The sequence below is a fragment of the Macadamia integrifolia genome, chromosome 7 (assembly GCF_013358625.1).
Source record: "Macadamia integrifolia cultivar HAES 741 chromosome 7, SCU_Mint_v3, whole genome shotgun sequence".
In the NCBI taxonomy this organism is placed as follows: Eukaryota; Viridiplantae; Streptophyta; class Magnoliopsida; order Proteales; family Proteaceae; genus Macadamia; species Macadamia integrifolia.
In genome coordinates, this window is record NC_056563.1 from 21,226,012 (window position 1) to 21,242,537 (window position 16,526).

A 16,526-nucleotide genomic window follows, 5' to 3' on the forward strand; every position below is an offset into this window, starting at 1 on the left:
TTCCGAGAAACTTCATTTTAATTTAGTTTAAATTTCCTTTAATATTACAAAACCCAAAACAAAAACAAAAAAAAGGGCAAAGAAAACAAAATCCCCATCTCTTCCCGGGCAACCTTCCCAATTGCAAACGAGGTAAACCCCACTTCAAAAACTAGAAGAAAAAAAGGGATTATGCGGACGACAAAATAGATAGATACTCCTCCAGTTACCCTGTTACCACTTACCACTACTACTACTACTACACTACTAGGCTTCTACTACACACTACAATCCCTAATAATTAAAGCTGCACAGAATTTCTAGGCTTCCTCTCTTTACACCGTAATTTGTAAAACGTAAACGTAACGACTGCCTCTCTCGTTTACACAATACAATTTTGACTACAACAAGGCTGGGGCGGCGCCACTGGGCTTCCTCTCCGTGGTTTCAGGCATCCACGACTTACCTCCAGAACTCCCTCCACCAAACGTGGCGGCGGCAGCAGCTGCCACGTCTAGTCCGCCACCGCCTATTGATGTCATCAAAGCCGACAGCCCACCCGTGGGAGCACCACCACCCCCAATGCCCAGCCCCAGAAGGTCCAGCGTCATGGGCTTTGCCCCAAACAGAGACGACGGGCCCATCATTAACTCCGTCAACCCTCTACCCCCATCGCACGGAAGCCCGAGTCCTAGCCCACTACCGCCGGCTGTCATCGTAGAGCTTCCGGGATCCGATTCCAAGTGCTGACTCCACTGCAACCCCTCTTGTTGCCCAGACGATGACGAAGAGGTCAACCCCAACCCTCGCAGAAACGAGGAGCTCGTGGCAGCCGCCCCCATCTGTGCTGCCTTCTGGAGTAAGGCCGTAGCAGACATTGCTGGTGACGAAGGCATTGTGTATTGCCGGCGTTCTGTCCCCAACGTTGTACCGAAGATTGTGGAACCGCCGCCGTTAGACGATAGGCAGAGAGAAGTAGGCTCTGTGGCTGAGACGCTTGCTAGCGCTGTGGAACGCTCCGATCTTGCCATGGCGCATATCAAATCTGACGATGATGCGAATAGACTTGCAAAAACACTAGTAGTTGTACTGCCATTGCTGCTGGAAGTGCAAGAACTACTGCTGCTACTGTTACTACTGCTCCCGTTTAAGCAGGTGGACGGCGGGATGAGCTTTATGATATCGCTTGAATTTACCGGCAAATCTGTCACAAAAAAATAAAAAAGAAATACCCAAAAGGGAAGGAAACCAAGTAAGAGACGGTTTGAGTAACCACCACAGATAGAGAGGGAAAAGGAAGGAGAGAAAGTAACCCTTTCTCTCAGTTATTTTTTGTATCTTTTCTTTGAATAGAAAGAAAGTAGATGCAATCATGTGTCCTTTCTCTTTCAATCTGCCACCATAACCACCCCGGGGCCGGGGGGAATGGAAAAAAAAAAAAAAACTAATTCTGCTTTCAAGCTTATGTTTCCTTATCGATTGCAGAGATTGACTCGAATCTCCCATCCTAAACACACAGCCTTCGGAAAGTTTTATCAGAACATTAATGGAAACCCCTTCCCCCTCCCCCAAAAATCCCAAAAAAAAAAAAAGTTTAGAGAGAGAGAGAGAGAGCGGGAGAGAGGGAGAGAGAGGGGATTGTAACCCCAGTTTTCATCTCTCCTTAATAAAACAAGATCAATACAGACAAAAAATTGCAAAAATCCAAGGACTTATTAGAGGAGTTTTTGAATTTAATTTAAAAAAAGAAAAAAAGGAATCGGACAAAAGAGCACGACCTAAACGTACTAAAATTTCCTTTTCTTGACCTCCATTTACCTGGATTTTGATTAGGCAAAACCGCAGAAACGACAACAGACGAATGTGGAGGCGAAGAGGTAGTAACGATCTGAAGCTTGGGCTCTTCTTCTGAGTTCGAATTCGCAACAGGGGCAGGCGGAGGGGGAGGGGGTGCTCTCGCACTCTCCTCCGCTAAGGCATCGCAAAAAGCCCTATGAGTAATGAAGCTATCCCTCCTTCAATAAGTAAGGAGAAAAACCACAGTAAACATCACCACCAAAGAGAAACAGAAAGGCAAAGCAAAACTCAACTTTAAAGCGAACTAAAAGGAGGAAAGGAGAGGAACAAGGGAGAGAGAAATGAATGAACTCAGGATAATTAATTAACCTGGAAAAAGTTAAATACCTTGAAAACAAAGTTCCGCAATCGCATCTGTACTCTCTAGTTCCACAAGTCTTCGAATGCGCCTTCCAATCGGACTGAACCGCGTATTTCTTCGAACACTTATCGCATTTCCATTTCTTCTCGCCGTGTTTCCGACAGTAATGTTTCTTAATCCCCGTGAGATCGCCCAGAGCTCGCGAAGGATCATGGTGAACGCATGAAGGCTCGGGGCAGACGTAGACTCGCTTACGGACCTCGTTGCTCGATCGCTGTCGAAGCTTCCACGGAAGGTTATGACCACGACGGTGGAGCTGCAGATTCTGGTCGCGCTGAAATCCTTTGTTGCAAATCTCACAGACAAACCGGTTCGTTGCCATTAGAGTTTTCGGCGACAAGGAAATCACCTCAGCATCCGGATCTGCAAGTGGGAAGAAATAAACACTAAATTAGATTAGGAAGTCGTCTATTTTGTTTTAAGAGGCTTAGGATGTTCATCTATCAACCTTACCTGGCATTCCAGGGAGGTTCCGCTTCTTCTTCGTCGTGGTCGTCGGCGGTGGAGCCGCATGGTTACCAGAAGAAGAGAAACTAGCTTCCCCGGAAACCGTAGAAACAGTCATGGCGGAATTATTTTCCAACTCGACAGGCATAACTCCCAAAATTCTACAGTTCTTGGAAAATCAAACTATGGTTGAATCTGGAATTCCGAGGTGCTTTTTCCAGTTCTAGGGTCGGAATCCAAAAGAATTGAACGAATTGACCTACCTGTCCAGGGGTTTCACCTCAGCTCACATCTACCGGTCTGCAATCCCTGTTCTCTCTACCTACCAGTACCTATATTTCCTCCGATCAGAAATCAAACCAAAATTAGAGCTCCAGAGACCGATCCAGTCCACGCAAAAACACCAAGACCCTCGCTGGAAAGCCAAGCTCACAAAGTCACTCAAAAAACCAAAACCCTACCCTACCCTACCCTACCAACACCTGGAAGTAGAGCACCACCTTTAATCTCCACGCGTTGAATCAAATCGATACACAGTAAGAAAAGGAGGAAAGAAAAAGAAGAAAGAAAAAAAGTCGCAACTCCCAAGTAGGTCAGGTTTCCGACATTTTCGATCGCAAAAATCTAGCAGCTTTACTACTCTTAACAGACATTCGCAAAGGAATCCGAAATCCAAGACGCACAGGCAACAAATCCGATATTTCCGGCGGAGTAGATCGAATTTAAGAGACCAATTTGGTTTGGTCCGTACATCGTCGCCGGAGACGGAGGTGGAGGTGGAGGTGGAGGTGAACGGTCCAATAAGGCGGCTTATGAGTAACAGATTTCAAGAGCGAGACGATGAAGAGAGGGCGATGGGCCGAAGGAAGAGAGTGTAGCAACTTACGAGTCTCTATTTCTCGAGAGAGGGGGAGAAAGAAAACTAAAGCGGCGCAAGTTAACCATGGTTAGGATTTTAACCAGAGAAGATGTTAACCCTGGTCAAGAGGTAACCGAGTTGCCCAAGTTTCCTTTCTTTGCTCACGTGCCTGGAACTCTGGGAGAAACCGGGAGGTAATCGTTGCCGTCCACGTTTCACACGAAGGGGATGTCTGGAGTCCGAACCGGACGACTTCCCCAACCCTTTGTCGTGTTAGGAATTTTCTATTCCTGCCCTTTCTTTCAAACAAAGGAAAAAAAAAAATAAAAGGCTTGTACACACGATCTTTGTGTCTACACCTAGACACAATGGGTTGCGAAAATATCGTGTTTTCTTACACTGAAAATGCTTATATGCATTCTCCTATGGGTTATATCAGCGGATAACGTTTTTTTACATATGATCGTTTTTCTTGTGAATCTTGAACCAGTTTGCTTACAATCTAGCCAAATTGTTAAGGTGTTCATCTCGATTTTGTGACTTGTTGTATACTTTGTAATAACCCTTGAATCTCTAATTCTTGTGTCTTCCCTACAAAACCATTGTTCATAAAAACAAGACAATATATGATTTATTAACACTGACTCCCAAACTATTGCACCTATTATGCAAATGTCCTCCCTTCCAACAAACTCTAATAATCCTTATAGGTGGGGAGTCACAGAAACAGTGGTTGTATCAGTAGGTTTTCGTACAGGTCAATGAGCTAATAAGAATAGATCATTAGACCAATAATAGATCATTAGACCAAGGGCCCGTTTGATAACTTTTCAAGAAACGCGTTTCTTGCGTTTCTACCGTTTCAAGAAACGTGTTTCTACCGTTTTTGTGTCAAGAAACAACAGAAACGGAACAAAAAGTGTTTGACGAAACTGTTCCGTTTCACCTAATTACAGAAACAAAAATAGCAATTTATATCTATTTTTGGTTCAAGAAATAGAAACGACAGAACAAGTTCTACTTGTTTCAAGTCGTTTCTTGAAACAACCAGCGAAGCAATAATTTAACCCAACCTCGATATTTCCCCCTTTCCACATAAGATTGCCTCTCATCTTCTCTGTTCTGCAGCTATCATCTCCGATTGTACCAACTCTGCAAGTTTACTACTCCCTCAATAGCTACTCATTTCAACCCAGCCCTCGTGAAGATGACTGCAGCAACCCGTGAACCTCAATGATGTCTTCTCACCTGCATAGATTCGACCCACAAAGCTTCAAATCGTACAAGGTGTGAGTTGTAAAGCAAGAAGGTGGTTCGTCTACAAAAGAGGCACTGTCGATCATTCTTCCATCTCCGACTACCCTCCCAAAAGCATAACATCAGACCAGGTAATTTTTCTCTTCACCTTCAATCTCTGATTTCTTCTCTCAGATCCATTCGTTGCTCGAAGCCCTAATTCGACAGAAGCCCTAATTTAGGTTTTTGAAAAAGAGCGATAGAGGTTGCCTCAATTCCTTCCTCTCTCTTACCCGATTTATTTGGCTATGTGTGATGAAGTTTCCCCTTCCCGGCTAGAATCCCTAAATCGACAGTAGACCTAAACTAATGTTCGACGTTTTTCAGGTGGGTCTGTGAAGCAAACTGATTCTGTAATCTTTTGTCTGAGTTGGCTTTGTGAAGCATAGTAATCAATCATTCAACTTCAGGCTATCTATTAGAAGGTTCGGCTTCTCCATCAACAAGATTTTCTCTCCTTCGCAAGGTATGATCAGATGTTTCCCCCAATTTCTGCAACCCTAGAAAATTGCTCTTCAAATTGGCTATGCTCTTAATCAACTTTGTGTTCTGATGCATCGTCCAAACACAGTTAAAATAAACAAGGTTTATCAAACACCATTCCTACAAGAAATGTTTTCAGAAACAAGGTTTACCAAACATCTTCAAATCCGTTTCTGTTCCCAGAAACGAGAATTTATGTTTTTGTTGTTTCTTGAAACAGAAACGGTAGAAATGTTATCAAATGGTGCTCAAGTATAAATAAGTTTTAACATGGTAAAGAATGAGTTCACGATAAAAACTTGGAAGAACTCAACCTCATAAACTGACTTATAAGGTGAGGGAACCCAAAATCATATCAATTCACATCAAATCCCTTTCAATACTGTAAGGCATAATTCAACTATAAGGAATACGACATAGGATTGGGTTCCTATTGATTCTGATTCGAATCAATCGAAATTGATTTAAACCCTACAAATTTTGATCAAGAAGAAAGAAATAAAACTTAAGCAAAATCTGTCTTTTTTGAATTTTTTTTTTCCAATGAGCTTGGAGGATCTTGTTATAAAGATGTAAGATTTATTGATTTTATAATATTTTACTCCCTAAAAGAATCAATAACTAAAAATGAAGATCACACATGAAACCTAGTGATTCAAAAGAGGATTCATGGAATTGATAAGAATAGATTGGATAATTTTTTTATTTGAATATTATGGAGGATCCAAAGAAACCCCAAAATTATATTAAAGATGAAACTGATAATAATATGGATTAGATATAGTAGTTTGTTTGAAGTGATATGGGAGACAAGGAAGATACAGAATATCTTTCCTAATTTCTTTTGTGTTGGGTTCATGTATGTAATGAAATATGAATCTCCCAAATTCCTTAATTAAATGCTAGAAAGGTAAAGGCCCCCCCTTCTCTTTTGATCCAAAAAGCTTTGTTTGCTAGCCACCCAAGATGTCGACCGGTACGTTAAGCCCACCGTTCTTTTCAAACATTTTGTGCTTCTTTAAGGGCATTTTTGACTAGTTATAATTCGAAAAGCTTATGTGTTCATCTCAAAATCGTCATGGTGAGGTGTAATGAGTACTTAATGGTTGGAGTGAATGATTAGGAGTGAATATTTTCTGTAATGAATGCGATGGTGTGGTGAACATTGGATAGTTGAAAGCATCTGGATACACTCCCCAAGGTTTTCTTCACATCCAATCTTCACTGCATCATCGTACTTACCGCAAAAAATCTTGACACCGTGATTAGACCCTCTCAGTTGTTGAATGTTCATTGCACCTGATTGGTTGCTGTTTACAATTTAGCCCCCAATTTCAAGGGTGAATCGATAAATATGTACTTAAGAAAACCTTTGACGGCATAGTAAAGGACTGGATTGCTTATTCCGAAAGCTTTGTGCACGGCTTTCACCGTCCCTGTCGGATATGGAGTAAGAAAGGTATGTAAAATATCAAGTCTGTGCTTCATTGGACGCAGCGTTTAATGTGGGACCGTGTGTGCAACACTGTCCATAGCTTCTGTATAAAAATTGGTTCCATTAAATAAAATCATAAACCCTGTTTGTTTGATAGGTAAAAAAGGAAAGAAAACTTGTGGGTCTTATGTGTTGTGGGTTAAGTTGACGAAGAAAGAAAATGGAATATGTAATTTTAGTGAGATCCACTTCTATGGGAATGAATCATTCGAGGGTTGTTCAGATGGTTAGGGTGAATTTGGAGATTACGTGGATAGGTATACGGTCTTAGATTCGATTCTTCGTCTGTACATCTATGATTTAAGTGGAGATCGTGGTGGTGGGTTGTTGTGGTAGTCTCTCTGAAGATTAGTCGATGTGCGCGTAAGTTGGCCTGGACATCTTCGTTTAAAAAAAAAAAAAAAAAACTTCCATGAGCATGAGAGGAACGATATTAGATCAAACACCAAGAAATACGAAAATAAAGAGACAAAAGATCTACACGACACAGAGATTTAATGAGGTTCACACACCAGTGTGGTGTGCTACGTCCTCAGACGAAGAAGAAGATGTTTCACCATGCAGAAGAGAGATTACACTCAAGCAATGGTGAGAAAACTCGCCCTCAAACCCTAGCTCGATAAACCCCCTAAATACAATGATTTTCTCAACAAAACAACAGTACATTATATATAGGTGATAGGTTGTCATGAACTCATGATACTGAAAATTTGTGGGCAAATAAATCTCTAAACTAATTAATTTTTCACATGTTTAGTTTCAACTCAAACGAAGTTAGCCAAGTAATAAAATAAAACTTTGAAAATCTAATAAAAAAATAAGACTTATTTAAAATTTGCTTGATGAGAGCCATGTAATAAAATAAAACTTTCGAAAATACAATGATAAATAAAATTTATTAAAAAATTGCTTAGATTGGCAAGGGTTGGGGTATATGGTTATATAATTGAGTTTGAGTCAATTTACAAGAGGACAAATTGGACTATTTCATAGATATCCAATGATCAAATCTAGCACATCACCTTTTCATGTGGCACAATTAGTTATGCACTCAAAAGACTACCTCTTGATTACACAAATAAACTTTTTCCATATATTTGAATATAAACATAGCAAGAAAAAAACTTATAATCGTACAAATAGGCTAAAAATCATTGTGCTGCAAAAATCAGATAATGATTCAAACTCATGTAACTCCTAGTCGGATCTATTTTATCACTACCGAAAATTCAATAGAGGTTAATGTGGCTATTTTGAAATGGATCCATCGGGAATAACATAGAAGAAAACTAAGAATTTGGATGGTCTTTTTTTTTTCACTAACAATAGGTATCTGGAAACGACTTGTGGCCATTTTTTCACTGGTTATTATCGATTTCTAAAAACATGACTTATCAAACACCTTCAATTCTATTTCTGTTTCTAGAAACGAAAATTTATGTTTCTGTCGTTTCTTGAAATAGAAACGGAAGAAACGTTATCAAACGGGCCCTAAGAATTTGGATGGTCTTTTTTTTTTTTACTAACAACAGATATCCAGGCCTTTGGCCTGACTAATCCCGTGGACCCATACTGAAACTCACAATTGCATAGATTGAGTCATACCGGGGTTGAATGAGAACCATTCAACTTTCACTGAAAGCAGTGAAGAGCACTAAACGCCCCCGTGTGATTGATCCAAGGTGTGCCTAGTGGGAGTCAAACTCAGGACGTTCGAGTTTACGGCTCATACCAAATTCGTTACTCATATACCATATTAGAGTATCCAATCTCAAAGCTTGAGCTATTTTTATGAAGAGGCTCAACGCATATGAAGGTATTTAAGGTCTTATAATTTTCAATGTATAATTATTCCCAACACTTTCCCTCACATATTGAAACATTTTTAAATGGCAATGCACATGACATTCTAACTTATCATTTAAGTGATCATGCACATAAGTATTATTAATGTTATAGGTGCTCTGATACCATATTGAAATCTCAAATCCAAAAACTTATAGTTAGATTATTGAACAAAGCTTAATATCATCGATCGAATTTAAACACCAACACAATTTTATCACTTCATGTTTATGATGTATCTAAACCTGATCCATAACTAAGCGACATAATGGTTGATTACACCTACGAACATTCTCTAAGAAAAACATGTATGCTAATGAACTAATTCATGCCCTTTAGAAATGGTGTAAGTTCATATTTTTAACAAAATACAAAAGCAATAAAAACTAGTAACAGTGAATGCGTGTGACTGTCATCTAGTTTAAGATATCTACTGACATAATTGGTTAGTACCCTCACATAAATAAGGAAAAAGAGCATTGCCTAGCAATATCCCCTTATGTCCTCTCACATCGGATAATACAATAACCACTGTATACCCTCCCCTCAAATGCTTATACGCACGTTCTAGTGCAAGGGCCATGCAGCTTGACAGCAAACCCCTTTCTTGATATATATATATATATATATATATATATATGTTTCCCATAGGGCATTCCTTCAAAATATTCTTCTTGGATGGGCTGTTAAGGTTAAGACTTTGGAACTAAGAAGTTGAAATACAACCATAAAGCCGGCATATGTTTTATCTCCACCATCCATCATTACCTTAATTGACTTAAAAAAAAAAGATGGCTATTCTATCTTCTTCATCTTTATTAAATATTATTAATTTGAACAATGTTCAAAGTTTCAAACTATTATTTTATTATATATATCCATGTCTTCCATGTCCTTAAAGTTATGTTTGCTTTGTTTTAGTCCCCAAATGTCAAACTTTAGCCTCAATTTGCTTACTTAGCATACCTCCCCTCCCTCTTCCTTTTCTTTTTGTTCTCACTTGTCTCTTTCTCACTTCTTAAACACTTCCCTCCTAATGCCATAATTATTGTATTGTCCCCATTAAAGAAGTCTGTAGCCTACTACTTATTTTACTTTAAAGATTTAAGTATAAAATGGGACTTGCAAGTAAGTCTGCCAATGTATGGCCACAAATCCCCTTTTAGGGTTTATTGATTACATTGTGTGCAAATAATTAGCACCATAGATTATTATACTTGAAAGGGGACTGCTTTGTTTTACCAAAAAATAATAATAATAACTACTTTGCTAGGTGAGTCCAGAGTTATCAATTCGGCCGAATAATTCGTGAATTATTCGGTCGAACCGAATTTTTCTGAATTTTATCAAAAATTCGGATCAATTCCGAATTAAAAATAAAATTCTTTAAAATTCACGACTTTTTCAAAACTGAATATAAATGGGGAATAATTCGGACCGAATCCGAATTAAACCGAATTATTCTGTTTATTTAAACATTTTTTAGAGAAAACTATCCTACATTTATCATTTCATCCTAGGATTCGCAAAACCTATGAGTTTTAGTATGTTTTTCAAAATATTTTTTCGGTACCCCCACACACATCTGAATTCATTGTGATGGCTGAAAAATAAACTGTTTTTTTTTTTTTTTTTAAGAAAAATTAATACTTACTTTTTCATTCTTTTGAGAATTTAAGATGTTTAGTTAGCTGATGTGAAGAAGTTACTAAAAAAAACATTTTTTCTTTTCTGCCAATTTGTCCTTTATCTCACTTGCTTCCAAAGTTCTACCAAATTGGTAGAATTTTTGCACCGATCATAGAATGGAAAAGTATGTGCTCCACAATACTCCCTCCACCACTCCCCATGGAACCAACCAAACATTTACATTGTTCAAGAGAATGGAAAAATCTGTGTTTTTCCTCCCACAATGGAAGAGTTTGTTTTTTCTCACTTCTCATCTCTGTCTTTCATCCCACCAATAGGTGGGACCCACTTGTTGGGTTCTTACATTCCTATCTCCCCACAAAACAAACAGTCCTATAGAAAAAGAAAGGCGAAATATTATTTTCAGGAGGGTCAGTTACTTTTTCAAAATTTGACAAGACACCTATTCTATCACAAGTATTCATATGTCCAATCCAACTATTGGATTAGCTTATATAGTCTAGATTAATTATACCAAATTATAGAGTCAAATTCAATCAAATACCCTCCAATATAATGGCATGCATCTCATAAATGTCCATGCGTCTGTAATAGTATTATAGCCATTAATATGCGCTCTTCCAACTGCACAAATAGATGATTTAGATAAGGAAAAAAAAAAATCATGAAACTAAATGGCTCATAGACTTTTAAAGTCGTAATAAATTATTGTGACACTAATAAATACTATAAAATAAAACATCCTTAAATTTGTTCTGAACTAGAAAATGAAGGCTGAAATGTATTAAATTGAAGCTTTGTCACATCTTTTATCTAGAAAAGTTTCCATTGACTTGATTTTAATACCTAGTAATGACATTGAAATAGAATTAAACTAATAATAATAGTGTTTTGAATATTGTGTTGATTTCTGTCAAGAGTAAAAGTGAAAATGTTTCGCTGGATGATTTGTATAAATCCCTATAATGACAATGGAGACAATCTCTAAATCCACATCGCTTTTATGATTGACCTTGTGCTGGACTTTCATATTTTTCATGCTAAGAGATAAGAGTTGCAAATTCCTTTGTAATGCAGAGGAGTTTATCAAAATTCTTCAATAAATTTTGGGGATCTTCAGTGTACTATTCAAAAGAATCAACAAAATATAGCAAGTTGATTTGGATTGAAAAAATTATACTCCTATTGTTCCAACCATAGTTGATAAATCAGGGTTTTCGATTCAACTTGTTCTTTACAAAACCTAGTGAGTCTACACAAGTCAAAGATGGTTAGGGTGAGTCATTTTTTTTTTCTTCGACATCTTCCCTCTTCTTCTCCAAGTAAGGAGGAATTGAGGCTGTGATTACTTCATATTGAGAGAAAAAAAAAGGGGGGGAGGGCTAACACTGAAGACAACAAACAAAAATTCTAAGGTTTTGTTTAGTTGTAAACCAAACTTATGGTCTATAAATAGTATATGATCCAATAATAAATTTATTTCAAAAAAGATTCGATGAGTTTTTTCCATATGACTTCGATAAAAACACCGAGTCAATAAAAATTCCTAGTCTAGTCATTTCTAAAACAGAAGCGAATCTTCATGACTCCTAAACTAGGTTTCTTTTTTTTCTTCTTTTTTTTTTACTCGGATGACAAGCCCAAATCAAAACATGATTTTCTAACCATGGTTTTCAACATATGATTCTTAGGTGTACAAAAAGTAAAAAAGATATGATTCGTGGGAAAATAAAGAAATAGAATGAACAAAACAAAATATATCAAATTTTCTTTTTAGATCTTTTAAGAGTTGTCTTTCGATTATTCAATTAGTATCCCTCCTTGCACCATAGTTCAAAAACTCGCTGAAATTTTGCTAATTTTAACATTTAGGCCGTACCAAGAATATGCATTGTTCTGCTGAAATTCTGTTTAGTTTGAATTCCACTCATTTCGGTTCAGAAAATGCACTATATCGGTTTTTTTTTTTTTTTCAGATTAACCGAAACAACAAAATGAAACTATTTTTAAAACCTTGCCCTGCACACACACTCCATATGGAAAAATGGAGGACTAGAGTTGTACATTCAATCTTATTCTTATCTAATGGATTTTTCAAGTGGGGCTCATGACCTAGTTCTTCAAATCTCATTAAAGATACTTAAGAAATGATAGCCTAATTTTTTTTTGGGTAATTTACAACACCACCCCTTAGAGAATGCCATTATTATAAGAACAGCCCCTTTAGAATACCAAATTAGACTCAGACCCCCTGCCGTCAGTCGCTGTTACAGAATATACCTTATATGTTGATGTCAACCATTATATATATTTTTTTAAATACCAAAATGCCCTTATTAAATCTAAAATACCTAAACTACCCATATAAAAGTCCCCATCCCCAAATTGATAGATACTATATGCCTTGACCTCGATACCTTCACGTTTGGAGTACCAGTGATCGTCAGAGCACCGACGATCAATCACTATTATAAGTCGTGGTTGCAGAGAAGCCCAAAAACCTTCATTGTCACCTTCTTCTTCTTCTTCGCTTCTGTCTGTATCTCTCTCACTGGAATCTAAGAGCGCTTATGAGTTGAGAAAACCGAGGGTTTGCCGTCGTGTTGGACTTGAACAATGAAGGTTTTGGGCTTCTCTGCAACTGAAACAGAGATACAAAGGGAAGCGAAGAAGAAGAAGAAGGTGGTAAGAGTGAGAGAGATAAGAAGAGACAGGGGAGGAATGAGAGGCAGAGAGTGCCATTAGAGTAGAGAAAGAGAGTGAGTGAGTGAGAGGGAGTAGCTGAGAGCGTTGCTCTCCAACAAAGTGCCAATGCGTCATCTATAAAAAGAGAAGAGGGGTGGAGTATACTACTTTTCTAAGACAGATGGAAATTAATAAAGGAACAAACCTCTTTTGGTGCAAAGTTACGATAATGGACGACCAGGACCAGATCATTCATGGATGGCAATATACAAAATCGGAAAGAAGATTCTATGTAATAAATCTTCTCATATGCGGTACCATGCCACAAAGTCACCACTCACCGGCCACCGCACTCCATAGTTAGAAAGAGAGTATGGTTGCACATATCACTCTGTCTGTGCCTCTATCGTCTTCTTCGTCTCTGTGGGTGAAGGAGTTAGCCTGATTGATCTTCTTCTTCTTTTTCTTTCTATTATCCTTCTGTCAGAGACCATACCAAATTAAAGATCAATCGATCGATCAGTCCAACCTCTACTATCATATCTATCTATGTGTTTGTTTGGGTTTACACAGTCGAAGCGTAAGATCCTCTTTCCCTCTTTTTGTCAACTCAATTCAACGCAAGGGAAGTTGGCTCTTCACTTCCCCCTTCCTCCCAGAAATCTCAATCGTATTTTGGTACAGGAAAATTTATAGCTCACCCCTACCCTTACCCTTTCCCTTTCTCCTCCAATTTTGCAAGACTACCAATCAAGAGTTGGGATTTGACACTTGGCCAGAGAGAGGGAGAGAATAAGCAAAGAAGAAGAAGAGGAACTCAGGAGAAGAACAGAGAGAGAAAGACAAAAAGAACTTACAAATAAGAAAGAAAGAGACAAGAGTTGTGTGGTGACTGTGGTCTGGTCACCATTATCCATCCAGTGGTAACTCAGGTAACTGGTAACTCGTGCAATCAAAATCCTACAGGTCTCGCACTTCACGACGTTCTCGAATTCCGACAGAATCCCTCTAATGGCGTCGACAAGCCTCGACAATATCTCTGCCGCTTGGACACGAACTCAGCCAACTAGGACCCGAGCACCTCCTCGACGGTAAGAGGTCGTACAGGGCTTCATAGGTGGTCAGTGAATAGGGTATAATGGTCATTTTAACTCATAACTGTTAAGTGACTGACGACAGGGAGTCTGAGTTTAATTTGATATAATAGAAGAGGTTTTCTTATAATAATAATAGCATTCTTTAGGGGGTGGCGTTGTAAATTACCCTTTTTTTTTTTTACCATATGAAATTTGATACCAGGGAGATGATGTGGGGAGCTCGAGGAGCTTTATATGCTACTTTCAATTATTTATATAAGATCATGTGAACATCTAAGCAAAATCCAAAACCCAATCCCCCCCCCCCCCCCCTTCCTAAAAAAAGGGTTTTCTATTCCAAGAACAAAGTCCTTTCTCCAAATATATGTAGATCTTGGGTAGCCGGGACCATGGCCATGAACCAAAGTGGGGACACGTTACATCCCAATAGTAAGGGCAAGGAGGAGGTCATGATTTTGTACTTGCAAGTATGTGCTGGAAAAAACTCAAATTTTAAATAAATGGGCCTTTGTACACAAGAACAGAGACACCATTCTATTCGTTCTAATGTGAGGAGTTTGGGTTTTGAGGACCATATTGTGAGAATCCAGATCAATAAAACAATAAAGACAATGCCACGAAAAGAAAGATGAATGAAAGAAGTAGTTTCAGTGATCATCACCAAATTGATTCTCTTTCTCTCTCTCTCTCTCTTTTCTTGCCCCCTTGCCTTTTCACTGTACCAAAGCCTGCAAGTAAGAGAGATTCTGGATTGGATTGGTATTTTTACAAGGTACCTTACCCACTTTTGAATCTCCACTTGTTACATTATATATACCACAACCACACCCACATTTCTTAATTCATAGTGTTCCTTTCCTTGGCCCTTTATTTATCTATATATTTCTTTTCATTATCAAGATGACCATGAGATCTTCTCATCATGTACTTAAAAACCTTTCTTTCAACTTTTTTTCCTTTTCTCCCATGTTATTATGATCTAAGGTGTGGGGTCTTTAGGTGCTCCCTTATGTATGTATGGGTCAATGACCACTCATTCATTTGAGTGTGTTCTTCTCCAACTTTTTTAAAAGGTCAGAGAAGCTGACTCAGAGAGAGAGAAGATACTCTTTTTTAGATCAGTTTACTTCTCTTAGCATTATCATCAAGAGGACAGTGACTCATATCGTCATGGGCCACTGATAGGGACAAGGGTGGGTGTCCTCTAAAACAACCATTCTCCATAAAAAGGAGGAATTGAATTACTATGAGATGAAAATGAAATAGAAGCAGTTAGCCACAAATTGTGACCATTGATCAATTTGACTTTTGTCTTGAAAGGAACCCTTCAATGATGGATCCTCCTCTTCTTTAAACAAGACACCAAGTTGTAAGTTATTAGACCCTAAAGCAAAGCTTCGTCATCTGTCCCTTTTTTCTAACCAAAAGTTATCAGAGAGTATTATTGTTACATAGGTGCAACTGGACACAAGAAAGTTTCAGTTACCCAGAAAGAAGAGAAAAAAGGAACTCAAAGTGCTTTACTATTAAGCCACCTGAAAGGTCTAGCTAGTGTGGTTGTTATGTCTGCAACTAGACACTGGGGCTGGCGTGAGATTTTAAAAGACTGAAGTTGACTGTTTCTTTTTAAATTACCTCAAGTAAACCAGACCAATAATATGCCAATTCCAGTTAAGCCAGCCAATCTAGTCCAGTTTTCAAAACTACAACCATATCTGAAACCGATTTGCAACTAGGTCATCTAACTTTATTTAACCAATGAAGAGGAAAAGAAAGCATTTTAAAAGGATTAAAAAAAAAAGGATTGTGTGGACATGAATTAGATAATACAGGTCTGTTAGTTACCTGAACATAATCACAGCTTTTCAAACCTACTCTTTGGCACATTATTGTATTGCTGCATCAGGAAAGTCTTTTCATTCAATAAGCCATTGAAATAATTCTCAGCCACTGCATTAAGGTGCCACACTTGAGCTCCTTTATAGGCTCAATGAGCTAGGGTTTTTCTAAATCTTGAGACGCAAACTTGATATGAACCTTTTTCTCATTCAACTTATCATTTATCAGCATAGAGAAGATAATCCCCCTTGCCAAACTTCCTTCTCATACAATTGCACTGAAGATTTAACTGTCAAGCCACTGATATTATTCTAGACATATCATACATCCATTCCGAGCATGGATTCAAGAATTGGGATCACACCGATTTTGGTTTTGAATTCTTGATTTCAAGTGGTTGTTCTCAACGATTCTAAAATCTATTAATAAGCCAGAGGAAACAGATTCAAATCTTGATGAATTCTTATTTAGTGTGCCATCGTGACCTTAATCCGCTCGTCCTGTGATGCATAAACAAAATCACACAAGGTCTTAATAGAAATGAAGTTTCAGGGTAATGGACCTGGGCAGAGAGCAAAATATATAGGATCTGCTGATAGGGGTTTTGTGTGGGATACCATTATGGTCAAAAGA

At 38.2% G+C, this 16,526-nt stretch overlaps 1 protein-coding gene across 1 annotated transcript; it reads right to left on the reverse strand.

The window, feature by feature from the left end:
* Positions 1-3,875, reverse strand: LOC122085106 (zinc finger protein GAI-ASSOCIATED FACTOR 1-like). The gene is made up of 4 exons (XM_042653544.1): positions 2,651-3,875; positions 2,164-2,560; positions 1,798-1,994; positions 1-1,183 (listed from the first exon to the last, which is right to left on the reverse strand). Exons 1-4 carry the CDS (start codon positions 2,790-2,792, stop codon positions 381-383), a joined length of 1,539 nt encoding a protein of 512 aa, XP_042509478.1. The 5' UTR covers positions 2,793-3,875; the 3' UTR covers positions 1-380.
* Between the last annotated feature and the right edge of the window lie 12,651 nt (positions 3,876-16,526).

Bases quoted from the DNA above. Each gene is read 5' to 3' on its own strand.
- LOC122085106 (XM_042653544.1), bottom strand. From the start codon at position 2,792: ATGCCTGTCGAGTTGGAAAATAATTCCGCCATGACTGTTTCTACGGTT. The intron at 1,995-2,163 runs GTATTTAACTTT...TACTTATTGAAG, and splicing joins TGCGGAACTTTGTTTTCAAG to GAGGGATAGCTTCATTACTC. The intron at 1,184-1,797 runs GTAAATGGAGGT...TTTTTGTGACAG, and splicing joins TTTGCCTAATCAAAATCCAG to ATTTGCCGGTAAATTCAAGC.